The following is a 14,094-nucleotide window of genomic DNA, read 5'->3' as shown; positions in this document are numbered from 1 at the left end:
ACTAATCGTTAGTCTTGACTGTACAGACGATAAATGTGATGCTAAGATTTCGCATTGGTTAATCAAGTCATTTCCAAAGCCAAGGTTGAAATTGTCCGGAATATGACCCGCTATCGAAGTATAAGCTAGGCTAATGCAGGAATGTGGTATAGATGTCTCCATTCGAAGCCGCCAGCGACGACGAATGGCTTGTCGCAGATGAGTGAATCTACTCTGTAGATAGTTCCTCAAAAATGCGAAGTAGATTGCGCACTCCCATGAGCACGTTCTCGTCCGGTCCCTGGCCGGGAGTCCAGCTCGCGTGCGCAAAGTCGATCAGACGAAGATCATGTACTTTCGGGCCATCTTCCTCTTCCTCTTCGTCCTCCAAGTCTCCCAGCTGAGCAGTTTCAGGGTCGATGGTGATGTTGATGGTCTGGTTGGATATCCCATTCTCCCCAGCTGGGAGACCAACTATGTCGAATGGCACACCCTCCTTGAGCTCAAAACCATCGAAGCCATCTTCATCCTCATCTTCTTCGTCGGATTCTTGTTTGGGGGCTTCTTGTGCCCTCTTCTCTTCCTCCAGAGCAAGCTCCATGGCCTCTGGGTCCCCTTCGTAGATGATAAGCACGCTGCAGGAATACATCCGGCTTTCCTCCGATTCCAGGACTTCTTGCACACGCTTCAGTCCGTTCGCCAGTCTCTTGGCTATCAACTTGGAGCGGTCGACACCGGCCGTCTTTGCGCCCGCAAGGAAGGTCTCTAAACCACCTTTGACGTTATCTGTGGTAAAAGAACGCCCGTACCACTTATCATAGCGTTTATAGCCATCACGTTCAGTCACCTCGCCTTTTTCGCCGTCCGATTTCTCATGCCGGGTGATGTAGGGATTGGTCTTGCTTCCCGCCTCGGCTTCTCCATTTACACCTGTCCAAACCTTCATACCTGCGATTCGAAACCCAAGCGACCCGCTAGTTGTTTCCTTGGCTACCGCATCCAGCTTCGCCCGTTTTGCCGGAACGGCATCGTCAGCCCAGAGTCTCGCGCCGAGCTTCACATCCAAAACATTCGGCCGCTTGAAGCCGGAGGCGACATTTTCTAATACAATGGATAACCCAGTATCAATTTTCTTCCCACCAGAGGGAGTCCATGTTCCGTCAACTGTACTTGAGCTGATCGATGCGATCGTTTGGGCGGTCGCGCTGGTGAACGGGGTCTCCGAGGTCAACGATGGATCCGAGTCCGGAAGGACGATAGCTCCCTGCTGAGCTGCTGTCGTGGCAGCGAGCGAAATAGCTGGTTGGTCCTGGTCGGCGGTTGTTAATGTTCCGACGTAAGTCGGGATAAATTCGCGAAAAGCAGGATGAAGAGCAGTCGACTCGTAGAAAGCGATTTCTTGCGCGGTGCAAGGCTTCGCGATAAAGGAACCAGAGGTGGTGCAGCGGACACCGTCGCTGCGGCAGAAAAGAAAGGAAAGTCAGCCTTACGAGCTCCAAGGATCCGGGGAAATCGATCGCAAAAGAACGAATCTGCAAGCCAGAGCGGGACATGAATTCCAGGATCAAATCATCCACTGGCAGCCAGGGAATACGGTTTCTGACGCGTTTCACAGGGCTGTCGCAGGGGGCAGGATCCAGGAAGCACTTACTGCCCAGCTGCGGCGTGATCGAAAGCAACGAAGCTATCGTTGTCCAGCTTCTGGTTTTTCAAGCTGTCAGATCTCGATGAGGATGGCATGGCTGAATGCGAGGTGTTTGAGTCGCTAAAAGACAGGAGAGAGGTAGCAGAAGAACGATACAGTAGCTCAATCAGCTCATCAACAGTCGGAAGCTCCACAAACACTAAACGGCATCCCGCATCTGCCGCAGAACAAACGATAACTCTGCAAAAGGGAGAGAACAAGATAGTCAATGACACGAAATAGGGGAAAATTGAAGTGGAAAACGGCCCAAAAAGAAGCAAGACGGCTGGATATAATAGGAATGAAGAGAAGATGAGGAGGAGACGGCAATCCTAGCGAGGACAAAGACGTTCTTCGCAACGGCCGGTGTCTCGAAAGGCAAACGGGATCGCGCAGCTTTCTCGACTGGTACTTATGACAAGGGATTAGGTACCCATGTTTTCCTGATTCTCAGCTTGAGAGCGAGGTACAGCTGTTCTTCTTATGATTTCTTGACGGGGTTCTCAGTGGTCAGGGCTTATAAATTCACCTGGGCAGTCTCCATATTCATTGTCTCCCGCATTTCAGCTCTCACGGGCCTCTCTCGCCCTGTTGCCCTCGTTCACCCGGGCAAGGCCCATTGCCTCACTAGGGCCTCGGTCACCATCCCCGCTCTTGTTACACTTAATACTGACATAGTTTCTTGTGATTATACATGTAGATGCTTTTCAGCTCTAGATTGCTTCACTTCTTTACCTAGGCGAGTCATCTTACAATATTTCACAATGAATGCATCCCGTTTGAAAAGTGAACATGCAGCACCTGGGCAACCTTCTGTTTGCTCCCTCTCCCAAGTCCTCCTCAGATCCTCTTTATAATCACCTCAAGGAGTTTGACCTTTCCTTCCCTCACATTCTTTTTTAATCTCTTCCGTAATCCGTGTCATCACAGCTTCTTCTCAACACGGCCAACACTTCTTTGATCCTCCGCTTGCCTAGCCCACCATGCTTGCAGAGGAGGTTCTCGGAGATATCGCGGCTCCTCCCCTCCAGGATCCTCCAAAGAAGAAGAAGAAGAACAGACGGCCCAAAAGCAAAAGGGGAAAGGTACGGTGTCACCAGGCATCTCTACTGTTATGGCTTGTGACTTACCTCTGCAGAACAAACCGACTGGGTTCGAGGAGTATTATGTTGATGCGCCAATCACAGCTGAAGAGCACCAGCTTGAACAGGAACTATACCATGTGTGAGTTGGTTTACCTTGCACATGATGAGTATTTGCTGACGAGCCCTTGCGAAGATCTCGACCTATCATTCAGTAAGAGGCTGCACTCCTCCCATGACTTCGAGCTATACTAACACTAGTATAGCCGAGTTGAAGACGCCCTCCTAAGATTCCACAAGAATCGTCGCATCGAGACAGACCGCTTGGAGGTGTTTCACAAATATCTTAGCTATGGAGGAGTCGACGTTGGCCCCAATATGTTTGCAGGATCCGACGACCGCGACCTCAAGGAACTGGACTCCGAGCAGATCCTACTAGCAAGAGCAAGGACAGCAATCAAACGCGAGAACTCACATTTGGCTATTGACTTTGATACTGTGGTAAAAGGCTTCTTGTAAGAATAAGTGAGCTAACCAAGACTTGCTACGGTTGGCTGACCTGATAGGACCTCCTACTTTCCCTTCTATTTCAACCCCGACGATGAGGCTATGATAAAACTAGCCACCGTCACCATCCGCAGCTTCTTGTCCTATCTGCTCTACCACGACGTATGCCCAGAATACAAAGAGAACATCGATGCGGCTCGGAAATCGTGCGATATCGCCACGGAGGAGTTGTGGAAGAACCAGCAGCTCACTGCAAATGGACCGGGAGATTTCAATACGGCCTGCTCTACTATTTTTGGAGGTCTTGAGCACGATGTGTACACCGAGAACAACGAGTGGAAGAACCCCAAGGACGATAAGATACAGATGACCAAAGACATTGCGCACAAGGTGATGATGTTCGCGCTGGCCGTTGTCGGGTCAGATGAGCTCGCCTCGTCGTTCAAGGAAATGAACGCGCAAGGCAGTCTAAAGGCAACGCTGCTGGACGATCTCGACGGCTTCGAAGTGACGAAAGTGTGTCTGCTCAGCGACGAAGAGCGGGAGTTCTATGCCACCCATGCCCCCGACCTTAACCCTGTCGGAAAACTATACGGAAAAACCTACTACGATCCCGATATGCCTGGACGTGATCTCTCCCCGGCTGAGCAAGAGCAGTGGATCAATGGGGACCGTCCTATGGAGGAGTTTACGTTCTTCTTGGAGGAGAGCTTGCTTCAGCATTGTTACCCTGGAATGAAGATCATCGCCCGTATTTGGGAACTGAATTGCGGATTCCACTACTTCGAGGACATTATCAGGGCTTACTCTTCTATCTACACATCGCTTCCCAATGATCTCATGATAGGATGGAAGAAGCCTCGGGAGTTGGCCGCCAAAGATGCAGACCAGGATGACGATGAGGCCGAAGCTGAGTAACGGAGCATGGTCCTTCCAGAACTTGTGGTATGGGGCTTTGGTGGGTATTCAGGCTTGATACATTAGAGATTCGCTGCAGTTAGCATTTATTTAGACGGCCTATTGGTCCCGGTCATCTATGCCTTCAGTAGCAGCTTTCCGGTGGTCTTTCGGCTCTCTAGATCAGTATGCGCCTGTGCGACTTGATCCAGAGGATAAACCTTGTGAACCTTGACCTTCAGCTCACCGGACTTGAGAAGACCGAACAGCTCATTGACATAGAACTCGAACTCTTCTCGAGTCTCGATGTAGCCGAACAGAGTCGGTCGGGCGATCTTGACACACTTAGGGCTAAGTTTGCTGTTTTTAATATTAGCATCGACTTCCAATGCAATATTTCAAATCATTGATACTCACGGTAGGGGCAGAGGGGGGACAGGACCACTGGCATTTCCAAACCAGACGATTGTCCCCTTGCGCTTCACGGCCTCCAAGCTGCCTTCCCATGTATCCTTTCCAACAGAGTCATACACAACATCCACACCCCTACCATTGGTGATCTCCTTCACCTTCTTGACCCAGTCCTTTCCTTCTTCGCTGCGATAATCAATCACATAGTCCGCGCCCAAACTCTTCACCAGCTCAACCTTCTCCGGGCCTCCAGCTGTCCCAATAACCGTGGCCCCGATTGACTTCAGGATTTGAGTCATGAGGAACCCAGCACCACCAGCAGCGGCATGAAGCAGGACCCAGTCACCCTTCTGAACGGGGTACGTTTCCTTGACAAACGACAGAACCGTCAAGCCGCTCAGGAACGAAGCCATCACGTCCTCATCCGAGATCTCCTTGGGTACCTTCACCGTCTTCAGCTGGGGCACGGCGGAATACTCCGCATATCCGCTGGTAGCCATCCAGGCGACACGATCGCCAACTTGGAAGTTGTACGGGTTCTCGCCGGGACCGAGGGCGACGACGGTGCCGACGGCCTCACGGCCTAGGACTTCTGGCTTCTCGGAGGGGTAGAGGCCTGTCCGGAAGTAGGTATCGATGTAGTTGATGCCGCAGATTTGGTTCTTCACGAGGAGTTGGCCTTCTTTCGGGGTGGGGACGGGGTAGTCCGATCGGACCTCGAGGACCTCGGGGCCGCCGGTCTTCTCGACGACAATGGCTTTCTGGGTGCTTGGGATGGTCATGGTGCTGATGCTGCGGGGTAACGAGCGCGGGGTTCGAGGTGCGATATAGGATTGAAGCGGCTGGAAATGGGATTGCAGCGAGGAAAGGCGGGAAGCTGTGCGACTCGAGGGAGGGGTAGGCGACACTGAGGTTATCCGAACTAGACTTCGGCGATACATTGATGAGACGAAGAATTACATCGATGTATATGCCCGGGAGGGGTTCGCGCTTTATGATTGTGGATTTGTCATCGAACTTCCATAACTAGGTCTTTACGTCGCTCGACATCCCGCCATGACTTCATTTGTTGGGATATTCCCCGGAATCTCCCCTCCATATTGCGAATTCGCATCCTCTCCAGGCTGCGGCTACTAATCGACTGATTGTCTCGCTCAGTCAATAATAGATCTCATTTATTAGCTTATGATGATTGTCTACAAATTCCCATTCTCATGCTAATGGCATAAGCTTCTCGCTTCCGTCGGATGAATAGATCGGAACCATTCCGATTCCCGTCGGCAATTCCGCTCCCTGAGGGATTCGAGCATTGCGTAGTCAGCCATTTTATGACTCGCACCAAATTCGCTGTGCACATGTGACATAACAACACTGCTGCCCAACTATATCGCCATGCATCCTTGAATCCTTCAATCCACTATCGTCATCTGTCAAAATGGATCTTCGTCGATCGCCCTCTCAATCACGATGCTCGACACTCCAATGAGTCAATGACGGCGATACATTGAAATACCAACCAGACAACTCACCGTCAGCATCGCTGAACCATCCCATGAGAGCACTCTATCCCAATGGAATCTGAACTCATGGGGCCGGGGCGCCCAATATAGATACGAATTGGCGTCGACGAAGGCTGAGTGGCCGCGCTGTGCCAACGTCCCTCTGGCATTGGTCCCCCTTTAGATTGTGGCAATGGCTGTGTTTGTTTTCTTTTTCCTCTCCACCATCTGCTGGCCATTCGCAACGCTGTTCTCTGTTGTTGTCTGCACACTCAGGGCAATCGTTCGCTTTTTTCTTACTCGGCGCAGGCCCCATGTACGGAGTGCATACAATGGGTTTCAAAAGTCTGCCTCGATCAGAAATTTCGACCATTCGCATTGCTCAGAGCTCAGCCACTGTCGTTCTGTTTCATTAATTACGGAACTGATTCGTTGCCTCTGCCGCCCAACGTGTGGGCTGAAGCTCTCATAGGGCCAAAACGTCAATGACGCTGCCCGACAGGTCCGCTCCCCTGGAGCTTTATATGCCGGCTTCATCGCCCTCTCGCTGCCTTTTGCTCTCTCTTTCTTTGAGATTTTGTATATCACGATACCCCTGTATTACTACTTCTTTATCACTTAATATAGCTCGACGGCCCCGACCTGTTGTTCTACGCGCTGTTCTTTGTTGATTCACACTTCTATATTTTGGCCCCACGGCGTTTCAGCAACTCACTTTCAAACAACACGACAATCTTATCATGCTTACTGCCTGGAAACTGACTGCAATTTACTTTATCACCGCCACTGGATAACTTGGATCTGCCCCCCAGATCACAATCGGACCGAACCCAGGACTTCTTCTTTGGATTGCCTTGGTTGACTCTTTCTGCTTGCTATGTATATTTCTGCGACCCTCGGAATGCCCTTGCGCTGGCGCAAGCGGCCACAGCGCCCCCCCGTCCCTTTTGTTGAGGATGAAGTTGAGTCCCTATCCAGGGAATTGAATGGATCTTCCCACCGTGGAGAACTCCCTGGAATTGAAGGTGTCAAAGCCCGAGGAACCGTCAATCAGTACCCAATGATCCTGGACGTTGAGATACTGTTTCCTTCCAAAGCCTCTTCTAATGTCGAAGAGAAGTCATCTTCCAGAAATGATTTGTCTGGAATCAAAGCAAGCCGTCGTGCCCCCAAAGTGGATAACCAGCAGGATCCAAAACAGAACCCATTGCGCCACCCGGCCGGGGAGAGTCAGTCTCAAGAACCAGGAAAACCACGCTCACGGAGCCCAACCAAACCACAGGATGTACGACCCAGGACTCAACCACCGCAGCCGTCGCAGCCGTTGCAGCCCACGCAGCATCAGATTCATGTGCCTCATACCAACACTTACGGTCCCAGCCAGAGACCTATTTCCCGCCAGCCTGAACCCTCTCCTCGGGCTCCTGTCCGGATGGATATGTCTCCCCCGAAGCTAGTGCCTGATGGGGCTTTAAAGAGTCAAAGCGTCCCATCACGCACTACGTCAATGCGTCAAGGGAGGGAGCAACAGTCTGGTTCACCTACTAGACCTCGCCCCGAGCCCACCCGGGACACCGCGGTGCGAGAAAATGTGCTTCTACCAAGGCCAGTGCCAGAGATGATACAAAAGAGTCAAAGCTTGCCATCCCGCACACCCTCCGTGCGTCGGGAAAGGGAGCAAAAGTCTAGTTCACCTACCAGAGCTGAGGTCGTTCGGGATACTGACGTACGGGCTGAAAGCCTTCCACCCAAGCGTATGCCAGATGTAGCACCCAAGGTACTTACCCTTCCATCACGCACCCCTTCATTGCGTCGGGAGAAGGAACAGACAGCTGGCTCGAATGCCAGAACACACTCGGAGCCTGCGCGGGATATCAACGTGCGAATCGAGACGCTTCCGCCCAGGCAGGTGTCAAATGCAGCGCAGAAGAACTCGTCTCCTCCATCCCGCCCCCTACCAATACCTTCGGAGAAACAGCAAAGAGCCCCGTCTACCATCCCCAACCAGCCGGAGCCAGTTCGGGACACGGATCTGCGAAGACCTGAGCTTTCAAAGCGAGTACCCGATGCGACACACCGAAGCCAGTCTGTTGCCCGCCCCCCAGTACCCTCGCAGGAAGCCGGACACCGCAGGACCCGGTCGTCTACTGTTTCTTACCAGCCAGAGATAGTTGTCCGAGAATCTGGCGTCCGCGTGGACAAGATCCCCGCGAGGCCACTGCCTGACCTCCCCCAGACAAGCCAAGCTCCTCAATATCCGCCTGTCCCTCCAAGGAGTGCGCCGCCAAAAGCTTCTCCTGCTGTTGCTTCCACAGATCCAGTGCCGGAAGTCCCTCGAAGGAGTCAAACCGTTCCGCTTCAGTCCTTGCCCAACCCTCCAGCGCAAGGGCCGCGCACTTCCTCTACTTCCACAACAAAGCGGCAGGCCACTACCAAGTACGACCCTTCTAACAAGCCCTCACCAGTTGAGCTTCGCCCAACCTCTGAGTATGCCTCTGACTCGGCCACTATGCGCTTGTCCCACGGCGCTACCTCGAACGACAGTTCTCCAACTCAGGTTGACAGGAGCTCGCCGCCTTCTCCGGGATTAAGCATTGCGGAAAGATTGGAGGAAAAGCTGAAGATTCGACGTGAGCAGCGCGACTCTGCTGCTGGCCATGAATATCCCTCTCCACGCAATACCTCGAATTCTTCAGGCTCTCGAAGCCCGGAGAAGCCCGTCGCTTCAACTCAGCCTCCTGGTGCGTGGCCTGCAGACCCCCCTTCCGATGCCTCTTCTGGCACGACCCCGTTTCCTAGCCTTGAAGCGTCAACTGGGCAAACAAAGCCACAGGAGTCTGCACCGGCGCCTCTGAAATCGGCACTCAGATCCCAGTCTCTAGACCGAGATCAGCCCGCACCTGCCCAGCCGGCTCGCCGACGGACTGTGTCTTTCGCAGAAGAGCCGCTAGAGTTCCCCTCCCAGGCTCTGGTGAAGGTTGACCACGAAACCGCGCTCACACAGGTGCAAAAGCAGGATATGTCTCCGGAATCAAGCCGATCATCGTCACCAAATGCTAGTCTTACTCTAGCGCCGTGTCCGAGATCAGTGCCTGTTGCGGGTTACCAAGACTGGCACACAATTGACGGCTTGACTCACCTTGACATCTGCCCATCCTGTGTCAAGCAGATGCGCAAAACTATCTTTCGTGACCGCATTATGCTGAGCGCACCCAAGTCACGCAACGAGCCGATCCGTTGCGCCATGAGTGAGCCCTGGACTCGCCTAGCATGGATGCAGACACTCAAGAAGAAGCTGGACAATCTCGATCTTCTAGATGACATCACCGCGTCCCCTCCTGGCGGGAAATCATGCACTGGCCGGATAATCAGCGACCAGTATTGGTACCGCATCATTGATCCCGATACCGGTGCATATCTGCCTCAATTCAATGTTTGCTCTGCGTGTGTCCGAAACATCCGACTCCTCATGCCAGCGCATCGTGAGACTTTTGAGCGCTGCACCTCCTCACAGGAACGCGTATGTGACTTTGTGGTGGACAGTCCTCGGTTCATCCGCTACATTGATGCGCTGGACTTCGCAGCAAACAGGGCCGAGCAGGAGGGTAAAACGCCCGACCTAAGCGAGTTCTTGGCTTATGCACGACGCAAGGTGGTCCTCCGGGATTGCCGCCGGAGCCGGCTAATCCTCAACACGTGGCACTACATGCCGCAGCTTCCGGAGTTCACCGTATGCGAGGACTGCTACGACGACATTGTTTGGCCTCTCTGCAAGGCACGGCACCCAATAGCACGCGAGTTCTCAACGGTTCCACGCCTGCTGCCGGGCGACAAATCAAGCAGCCGTGAGGCCAGCTGCCAGTTGTACTCGCCGCGTATTCGGGCAAAGTTCAACGATGCAGTGCGACGTGACGATCTGCAGTTCATCAAGTGGATGGCGCTGACACGGTTCGATGCTGAGCAGCGGTTCCGCGACCGCCAGGACGAGCTGCTGGAAGATCAGGACAGGGGCTACGACAGGTCTGGTGACCTGCGGAAGAACCTGGAGGACTGGAAACGATACGAGTGAATTGTTCTTTTGTTCTTTTGTTTCATGTGTGGAGTTTTGGGTATTTTGGGGTTGACGCATCTTGTTGTCTCTCTTTTAATGTTAAGGAGTTCTGATTTGGTCGGGAATACTGCCTGGTGTTTTGGTTGATATATTCATATTAGTCTATTTGGGTTGGTCATTCCCTTGCCCGTCCTGTCCTGTATTGTACACCATGCATCCCAGCGTTCTATATACATAGAAAGACCTGTACAATATAACAATAATACACGGATATCACAGTGGTAAAAATGCAACGAAAGTAGAAAAGAAAGTCTATACTGAAGCCCCCTCCTTCAACAGGTCTGACACCGTCCCAATTCTATACCCTCTCCTTTTCAGCTCTGGTAGTACAATCCGCAGCATGGGCGCCGTCCACGGCCGTCTATCATGCACAATGATGATACTCCCAGGACGAACCATACTCAGCACATGCGCCGCATTCACCCACGGCACACTGATCTGCGGATCATGCGGATAGACACTACCCAGCACAAGCCGGAACCCCTCACGCTGCACAAGAGCCCTCATCCTATCCGTAAAGAACCCCGACCCCGGCCGGAAATACTTCCCCGGTTCCAGAGTTGTCGTCGCCGTCGTTGTTTCTGCCTCCGCAGAAGAGTCACCATTCCCAGCAGCAGTAATGCTCCCCCCGCCAACATTCTTCAACCCAACCACGGGCCCCGCCTCAACCGCCGCACCAAACAGCGAATTCTGCTCAACATCACCGACCTTCACCTCATCGTGCGCCTCAGCCTGGTGCCCCGCCATGGCATAGATTCTCTGAATGCGACTCTGCACCGCCTGGATCTGCGCGGCCAGCTCCTCATCAGTAAGATCTTTACTCGGCTCATCATACATCGCATGGTTCCCCAGCTCATTCCCCTGGTTCACCGCATCGCGCATAACCCATTCCCTTCCAGGGATATGGTCGCCAATTAGGAAGAAGGTTGCGTGCGCATCATTTTCTTTGAGGATGTCGAGGATTTCAGGTGTGAATTCCGATGGGGCGTCGTCGATTGTGAGAGCGATTATCGGTGACGTCGTGCCGGGTTTTAGGTGTGGGACGTGCCAGAGGATGTCTGGGTATTTGTGGGCGAGGTAGGAAATCAGGAGGTGCGGTGGTTTGTAGATTAGGTAGAAGGGGAGCGTTAAGGTGATGAAGGCGAGGAAGGGGAGGGCGAGTGTTAGGAGGCGTTGGCGGCGGCGGCGAGGGGTGTGGCGGTAGGAGCGGTAGCAGAACATGATCCTATTATCTCCCCCTATCCCCCGGCTGTAGGATAGGTATGGGGGGTGTTCTCTTTAGGTTTGAGGGGTGAGGAGGGGAGGTAAGGGGACGAGGTAGGAGGAGGATGAGGAGGGAGGAAAAGGGTCATGATGTGACCTGCTGGAGAAGAAGGAGGAGCAAATGTGGGTGAAGAAAAGTGGAAAGAAAGCTGGTGGATCGAGTTATTGTCTGATCGGGCGTCGATCGTGGACAAGAAGACAATCCTGTAGTGACAACAGAGTGTAGCGGAGTATCGGAGGTTCGGAGTTAGACTTTCTGGTTATCTTTTTTTGAATTCCAGCTTTTGATTTTCTGCACCCCTGAAGCTAAACCAGACTAAATTCTAAAACCTCCGTTTATGGAGCCTAAAGGAGCTGCTCGTTCGCCAGAGCATCGCCATCGGCCCATCGGTCCCAGTGGTTTATGCTCCGCTTTAATCACTCTGACACTTCATTGGTATAGATTAATTTTAGATTTAAGGCTGCTTCGTCACAACTTACGTAGTTGACAAACATATTGCATCCCTGTTTCCCGAATCCCGGATGTGTTCATAGAAATCCTTATCCAACAAGGCCGACGACTTCCGCCGGCCATTTCTTGCCCCAGATGATCGCCCGTGATGGCACGCGGCCCCCCACTGGCGCCAGGACCCTGATCTTGCCTCGTTCGCCGTCGACGTCAGCGACGTACAGGAACCCCATTGTGCTCGCGTCGCGGATCTCCGCAAGATTGCTGGTTGGGGCGCAATGCGTTATCGCGAGGAGCGTGTTCGCCAATGCGGAGGGAGCCGGGGGTAGCACCCTTTTCATCGGCACGAGCGCGTTGCCGGCCGCGGTAACGGGATTCGTTTCATTGGCTGGGTTGAGTCCGGGGAGCAAGGAGGATGCGTTCTCGCTCTGCCGCTGTGTGGACCACTCGGCATCGTTGCCTCCCCCAGGCAGGAATGAGTCCCCAGTCGTTAATTGCGCGGGGTCATAGTCATCCTCATCCTGCTCGTCTTCGGCTGATTGCGTAGTGTAGTTATAGAGGTTCAGGGTGTTGAAGTCTAGCTGCTGCGCGTGCGGCGATAGTGTAACGTTCGTGGATGCGGATAATGATAGCGCCGACGACCCTGTCGAGGGAACCGGGTTGCCAAAGAAGTATGTTCGGATCTGCGACTCTCGCACTGCTTTCATGAACGATGCGTCTCGATCGACGCACCCACCGGACTTTGATAGCTTCACGACCGTAATTCGCTCGTCCGATGCCACAGCGGATGCGCTTGACGACGGCCTGTTATCGTAGTTCTTCATCATAAGGCTGTACAGCCGCTCCGAACCTATAACCAAAATCGTCGTAACTAGATCCTGTCAGCATCCATATAGAACCCTCCAAAAGCAGTAACATCAACATACTTGCGAATTCCGTCACAATATGGTTAATCATCTCCAGAGCCCCAGTCCGACTTTGACTCAAAATTCCCGGCGTATCAACAATAATTCCCGTCTCCCTCGCATCCTCATCCTCCGCCATCCTACCCATGACCGAAAGCGCCAATCTCGACACAATCGGCCTATACACTGATCCCTCCGCCTCCAGCGGATTCACCATCGGATAGAAGTATACCAGCGGCAGCTTGACAGGCACCGCACTAGGCCCAGACATCGGGCTGCTCCCCCACCCCTCCTCAACATCCAACATCGCCCGAATCGTCGTAGCCGTAAGCGTCCCAGGAACACTGAGCATCCCCTCTGTCGGATCCAAGTTCACAACAACAGGCTGCCGCCCAACTTTCACCGCATAAGCGGTCAGGATCTTCGAAAGGCTCGTTTTGCCGGCATCTTCAGGGCCGAGAATCAGAACACGGGGGCCGTCCTTCCCCGTCGCCTTAGCCTCATTCCGTAACGTCTCGAGGGCAAAGTGTATATTCGCATATTCGACCATCGGCGTTTCCTCGGCCACGTATTCGCTTTGACAGCCTCCTGCGCCGAAGCCGCCGTGCGCGGCGGTGGCCGCGGGCATCCCGTCCAGTCCGATGACTGCATCGCCGGCGCTGACTTCAAGTGTGCATCCGTGCCATGTGTATATTGCGGCTTTTGTCCCGGAGAATGTGTACGTTTGTGAGGGAGCGAGTTCTGTGCCGAAGAGCTCTGCAGTGCCGGTTTGGAGCTGGATTCAGTCCGCCTTTCGCATCAGTCTTGTTCAGCGGGCACAAAACAGAATACGGTGATGATTATCTTGATAGAGGAAAGACATGTGGAGCTCACCTTGACTCGAACGGTCGTTCCGTGTGCGACCTCAAACCTCCATTCTGATCCTGGGGAGAGGTTGATTTGCGATGGTGGTGCGGCGACAAATTCCCTCTCCGCCGAAGGTTGGGTGAGATCTAGGCCAGGAAGAGACATTGCATTACTAGCAAGAACAAACAAAAGGCCGTGAAACTGAGGCGCTTTCTACGATATTAGTGCTACGCGGGTGGAAGTTGAACGGAATAAAGGCCGTCGGAGCTCCAGGCCAGGCCAATCGGAAAGGCTTGGCGATGACGATTGTTTGCATGTTTGCATCGAGTCAACAAAAAGCGGCATAACCACAATTCGACCACACGAGTGGAAAAAAAAAAGACTTGAAGATGCGCCGACGGGGAGTCGAACCCCGTGCAGTTGCTTGGAAGGCAACTATGTTACCGGTACACCACCGGCGCA

General features: G+C 53.2%; 6 protein-coding genes and 1 non-coding gene across 7 annotated transcripts; 2 read left to right on the top strand and 5 right to left on the bottom strand.

Annotated features, from left to right (window-relative positions):
• Positions 1 to 34: 34 nt before the first annotated feature.
• On the bottom strand, positions 35 to 2,223 carry BJX68DRAFT_233343 (inositol polyphosphate multikinase). Its single transcript, XM_071039612.1, has 2 exons — positions 1,631 to 2,223; positions 35 to 1,436 (listed from the first exon to the last, which is right to left on the bottom strand). Exons 1-2 carry the CDS (start codon positions 1,717 to 1,719, stop codon positions 209 to 211), a joined length of 1,317 nt encoding a protein of 438 aa, XP_070901011.1. The 5' UTR covers positions 1,720 to 2,223; the 3' UTR covers positions 35 to 208.
• A 423-nt stretch (positions 2,224 to 2,646) lies between these two features.
• On the top strand, positions 2,647 to 4,170 carry BJX68DRAFT_265108 (uncharacterized protein; the record flags this gene model as incomplete). Its single annotated transcript, XM_071045167.1, has 5 exons — positions 2,647 to 2,748; positions 2,802 to 2,887; positions 2,942 to 2,959; positions 3,012 to 3,260; positions 3,312 to 4,170. The coding sequence occupies 5 exons, from the start codon at positions 2,647 to 2,649 to the stop codon at positions 4,168 to 4,170; spliced, it is 1,314 nt and encodes a 437-aa protein (XP_070901010.1).
• Positions 4,171 to 4,286: 116 nt separating this feature from the next.
• Positions 4,287 to 5,342, bottom strand: BJX68DRAFT_254211 (quinone oxidoreductase family protein; the record flags this gene model as incomplete). Its single annotated transcript, XM_071042858.1, has 2 exons — positions 4,287 to 4,509; positions 4,567 to 5,342. 2 exons carry the CDS (start codon positions 5,340 to 5,342, stop codon positions 4,287 to 4,289), a joined length of 999 nt encoding a protein of 332 aa, XP_070901009.1.
• Positions 5,343 to 6,833: 1,491 nt separating this feature from the next.
• Positions 6,834 to 10,275, top strand: BJX68DRAFT_45249 (uncharacterized protein). The gene has a single exon (XM_071049195.1). It carries the CDS (start codon positions 6,937 to 6,939, stop codon positions 10,126 to 10,128), a length of 3,192 nt encoding a protein of 1,063 aa, XP_070901008.1. The 5' UTR covers positions 6,834 to 6,936; the 3' UTR covers positions 10,129 to 10,275.
• BJX68DRAFT_45250 (chitin deacetylase CDA4) lies at positions 10,276 to 11,677 on the bottom strand. Its single transcript, XM_071049196.1, has one exon. The coding sequence runs from the start codon at positions 11,389 to 11,391 to the stop codon at positions 10,423 to 10,425; it is 969 nt and encodes a 322-aa protein (XP_070901007.1). The 5' UTR covers positions 11,392 to 11,677; the 3' UTR covers positions 10,276 to 10,422.
• Positions 11,678 to 11,819: 142 nt separating this feature from the next.
• Positions 11,820 to 13,948, bottom strand: BJX68DRAFT_45246 (cleavage polyadenylation factor subunit CLP1). The gene is made up of 3 exons (XM_071049194.1): positions 13,660 to 13,948; positions 12,808 to 13,561; positions 11,820 to 12,752 (listed from the first exon to the last, which is right to left on the bottom strand). The coding sequence occupies exons 1-3, from the start codon at positions 13,795 to 13,797 to the stop codon at positions 11,974 to 11,976; spliced, it is 1,671 nt and encodes a 556-aa protein (XP_070901006.1). The 5' UTR covers positions 13,798 to 13,948; the 3' UTR covers positions 11,820 to 11,973.
• A 74-nt stretch (positions 13,949 to 14,022) lies between these two features.
• Positions 14,023 to 14,093, bottom strand: BJX68DRAFT_t62. Its single transcript has one exon. It is a non-coding gene; the product is annotated as a tRNA-Gly (tRNA).
• Position 14,094: the final 1 nt, after the last annotated feature.

Source organism: Aspergillus pseudodeflectus (genome assembly GCF_044049435.1).
Source record: "Aspergillus pseudodeflectus strain CBS 756.74 chromosome Unknown BJX68scaffold_13, whole genome shotgun sequence".
Lineage (NCBI taxonomy): Eukaryota > Fungi > Ascomycota > Eurotiomycetes > Eurotiales > Aspergillaceae > Aspergillus > Aspergillus pseudodeflectus.
This window is presented reverse-complemented; position numbering and strand designations above follow the sequence as displayed.

Bases quoted from the DNA above. Each gene is read 5' to 3' on its own strand.
- BJX68DRAFT_233343 (XM_071039612.1), bottom strand. From the start codon at position 1,719: ATGCCATCCTCATCGAGATCTGACAGCTTGAAAAACCAGAAGCTGGAC. The intron at 1,437-1,630 runs GTAAGTGCTTCC...TTTCTGCCGCAG, and splicing joins GATCACGCCGCAGCTGGGCA to CGACGGTGTCCGCTGCACCA.
- BJX68DRAFT_45249 (XM_071049195.1), top strand. From the start codon at position 6,937: ATGTATATTTCTGCGACCCTCGGAATGCCCTTGCGCTGGCGCAAGCGG.
- BJX68DRAFT_45250 (XM_071049196.1), bottom strand. From the start codon at position 11,391: ATGTTCTGCTACCGCTCCTACCGCCACACCCCTCGCCGCCGCCGCCAA.
- BJX68DRAFT_45246 (XM_071049194.1), bottom strand. From the start codon at position 13,797: ATGTCTCTTCCTGGCCTAGATCTCACCCAACCTTCGGCGGAGAGGGAA. The intron at 13,562-13,659 runs GTGAGCTCCACA...GACTGAATCCAG, and splicing joins GAACGACCGTTCGAGTCAAG to CTCCAAACCGGCACTGCAGA. The intron at 12,753-12,807 runs GTATGTTGATGT...GACAGGATCTAG, and splicing joins TATTGTGACGGAATTCGCAA to TTACGACGATTTTGGTTATA.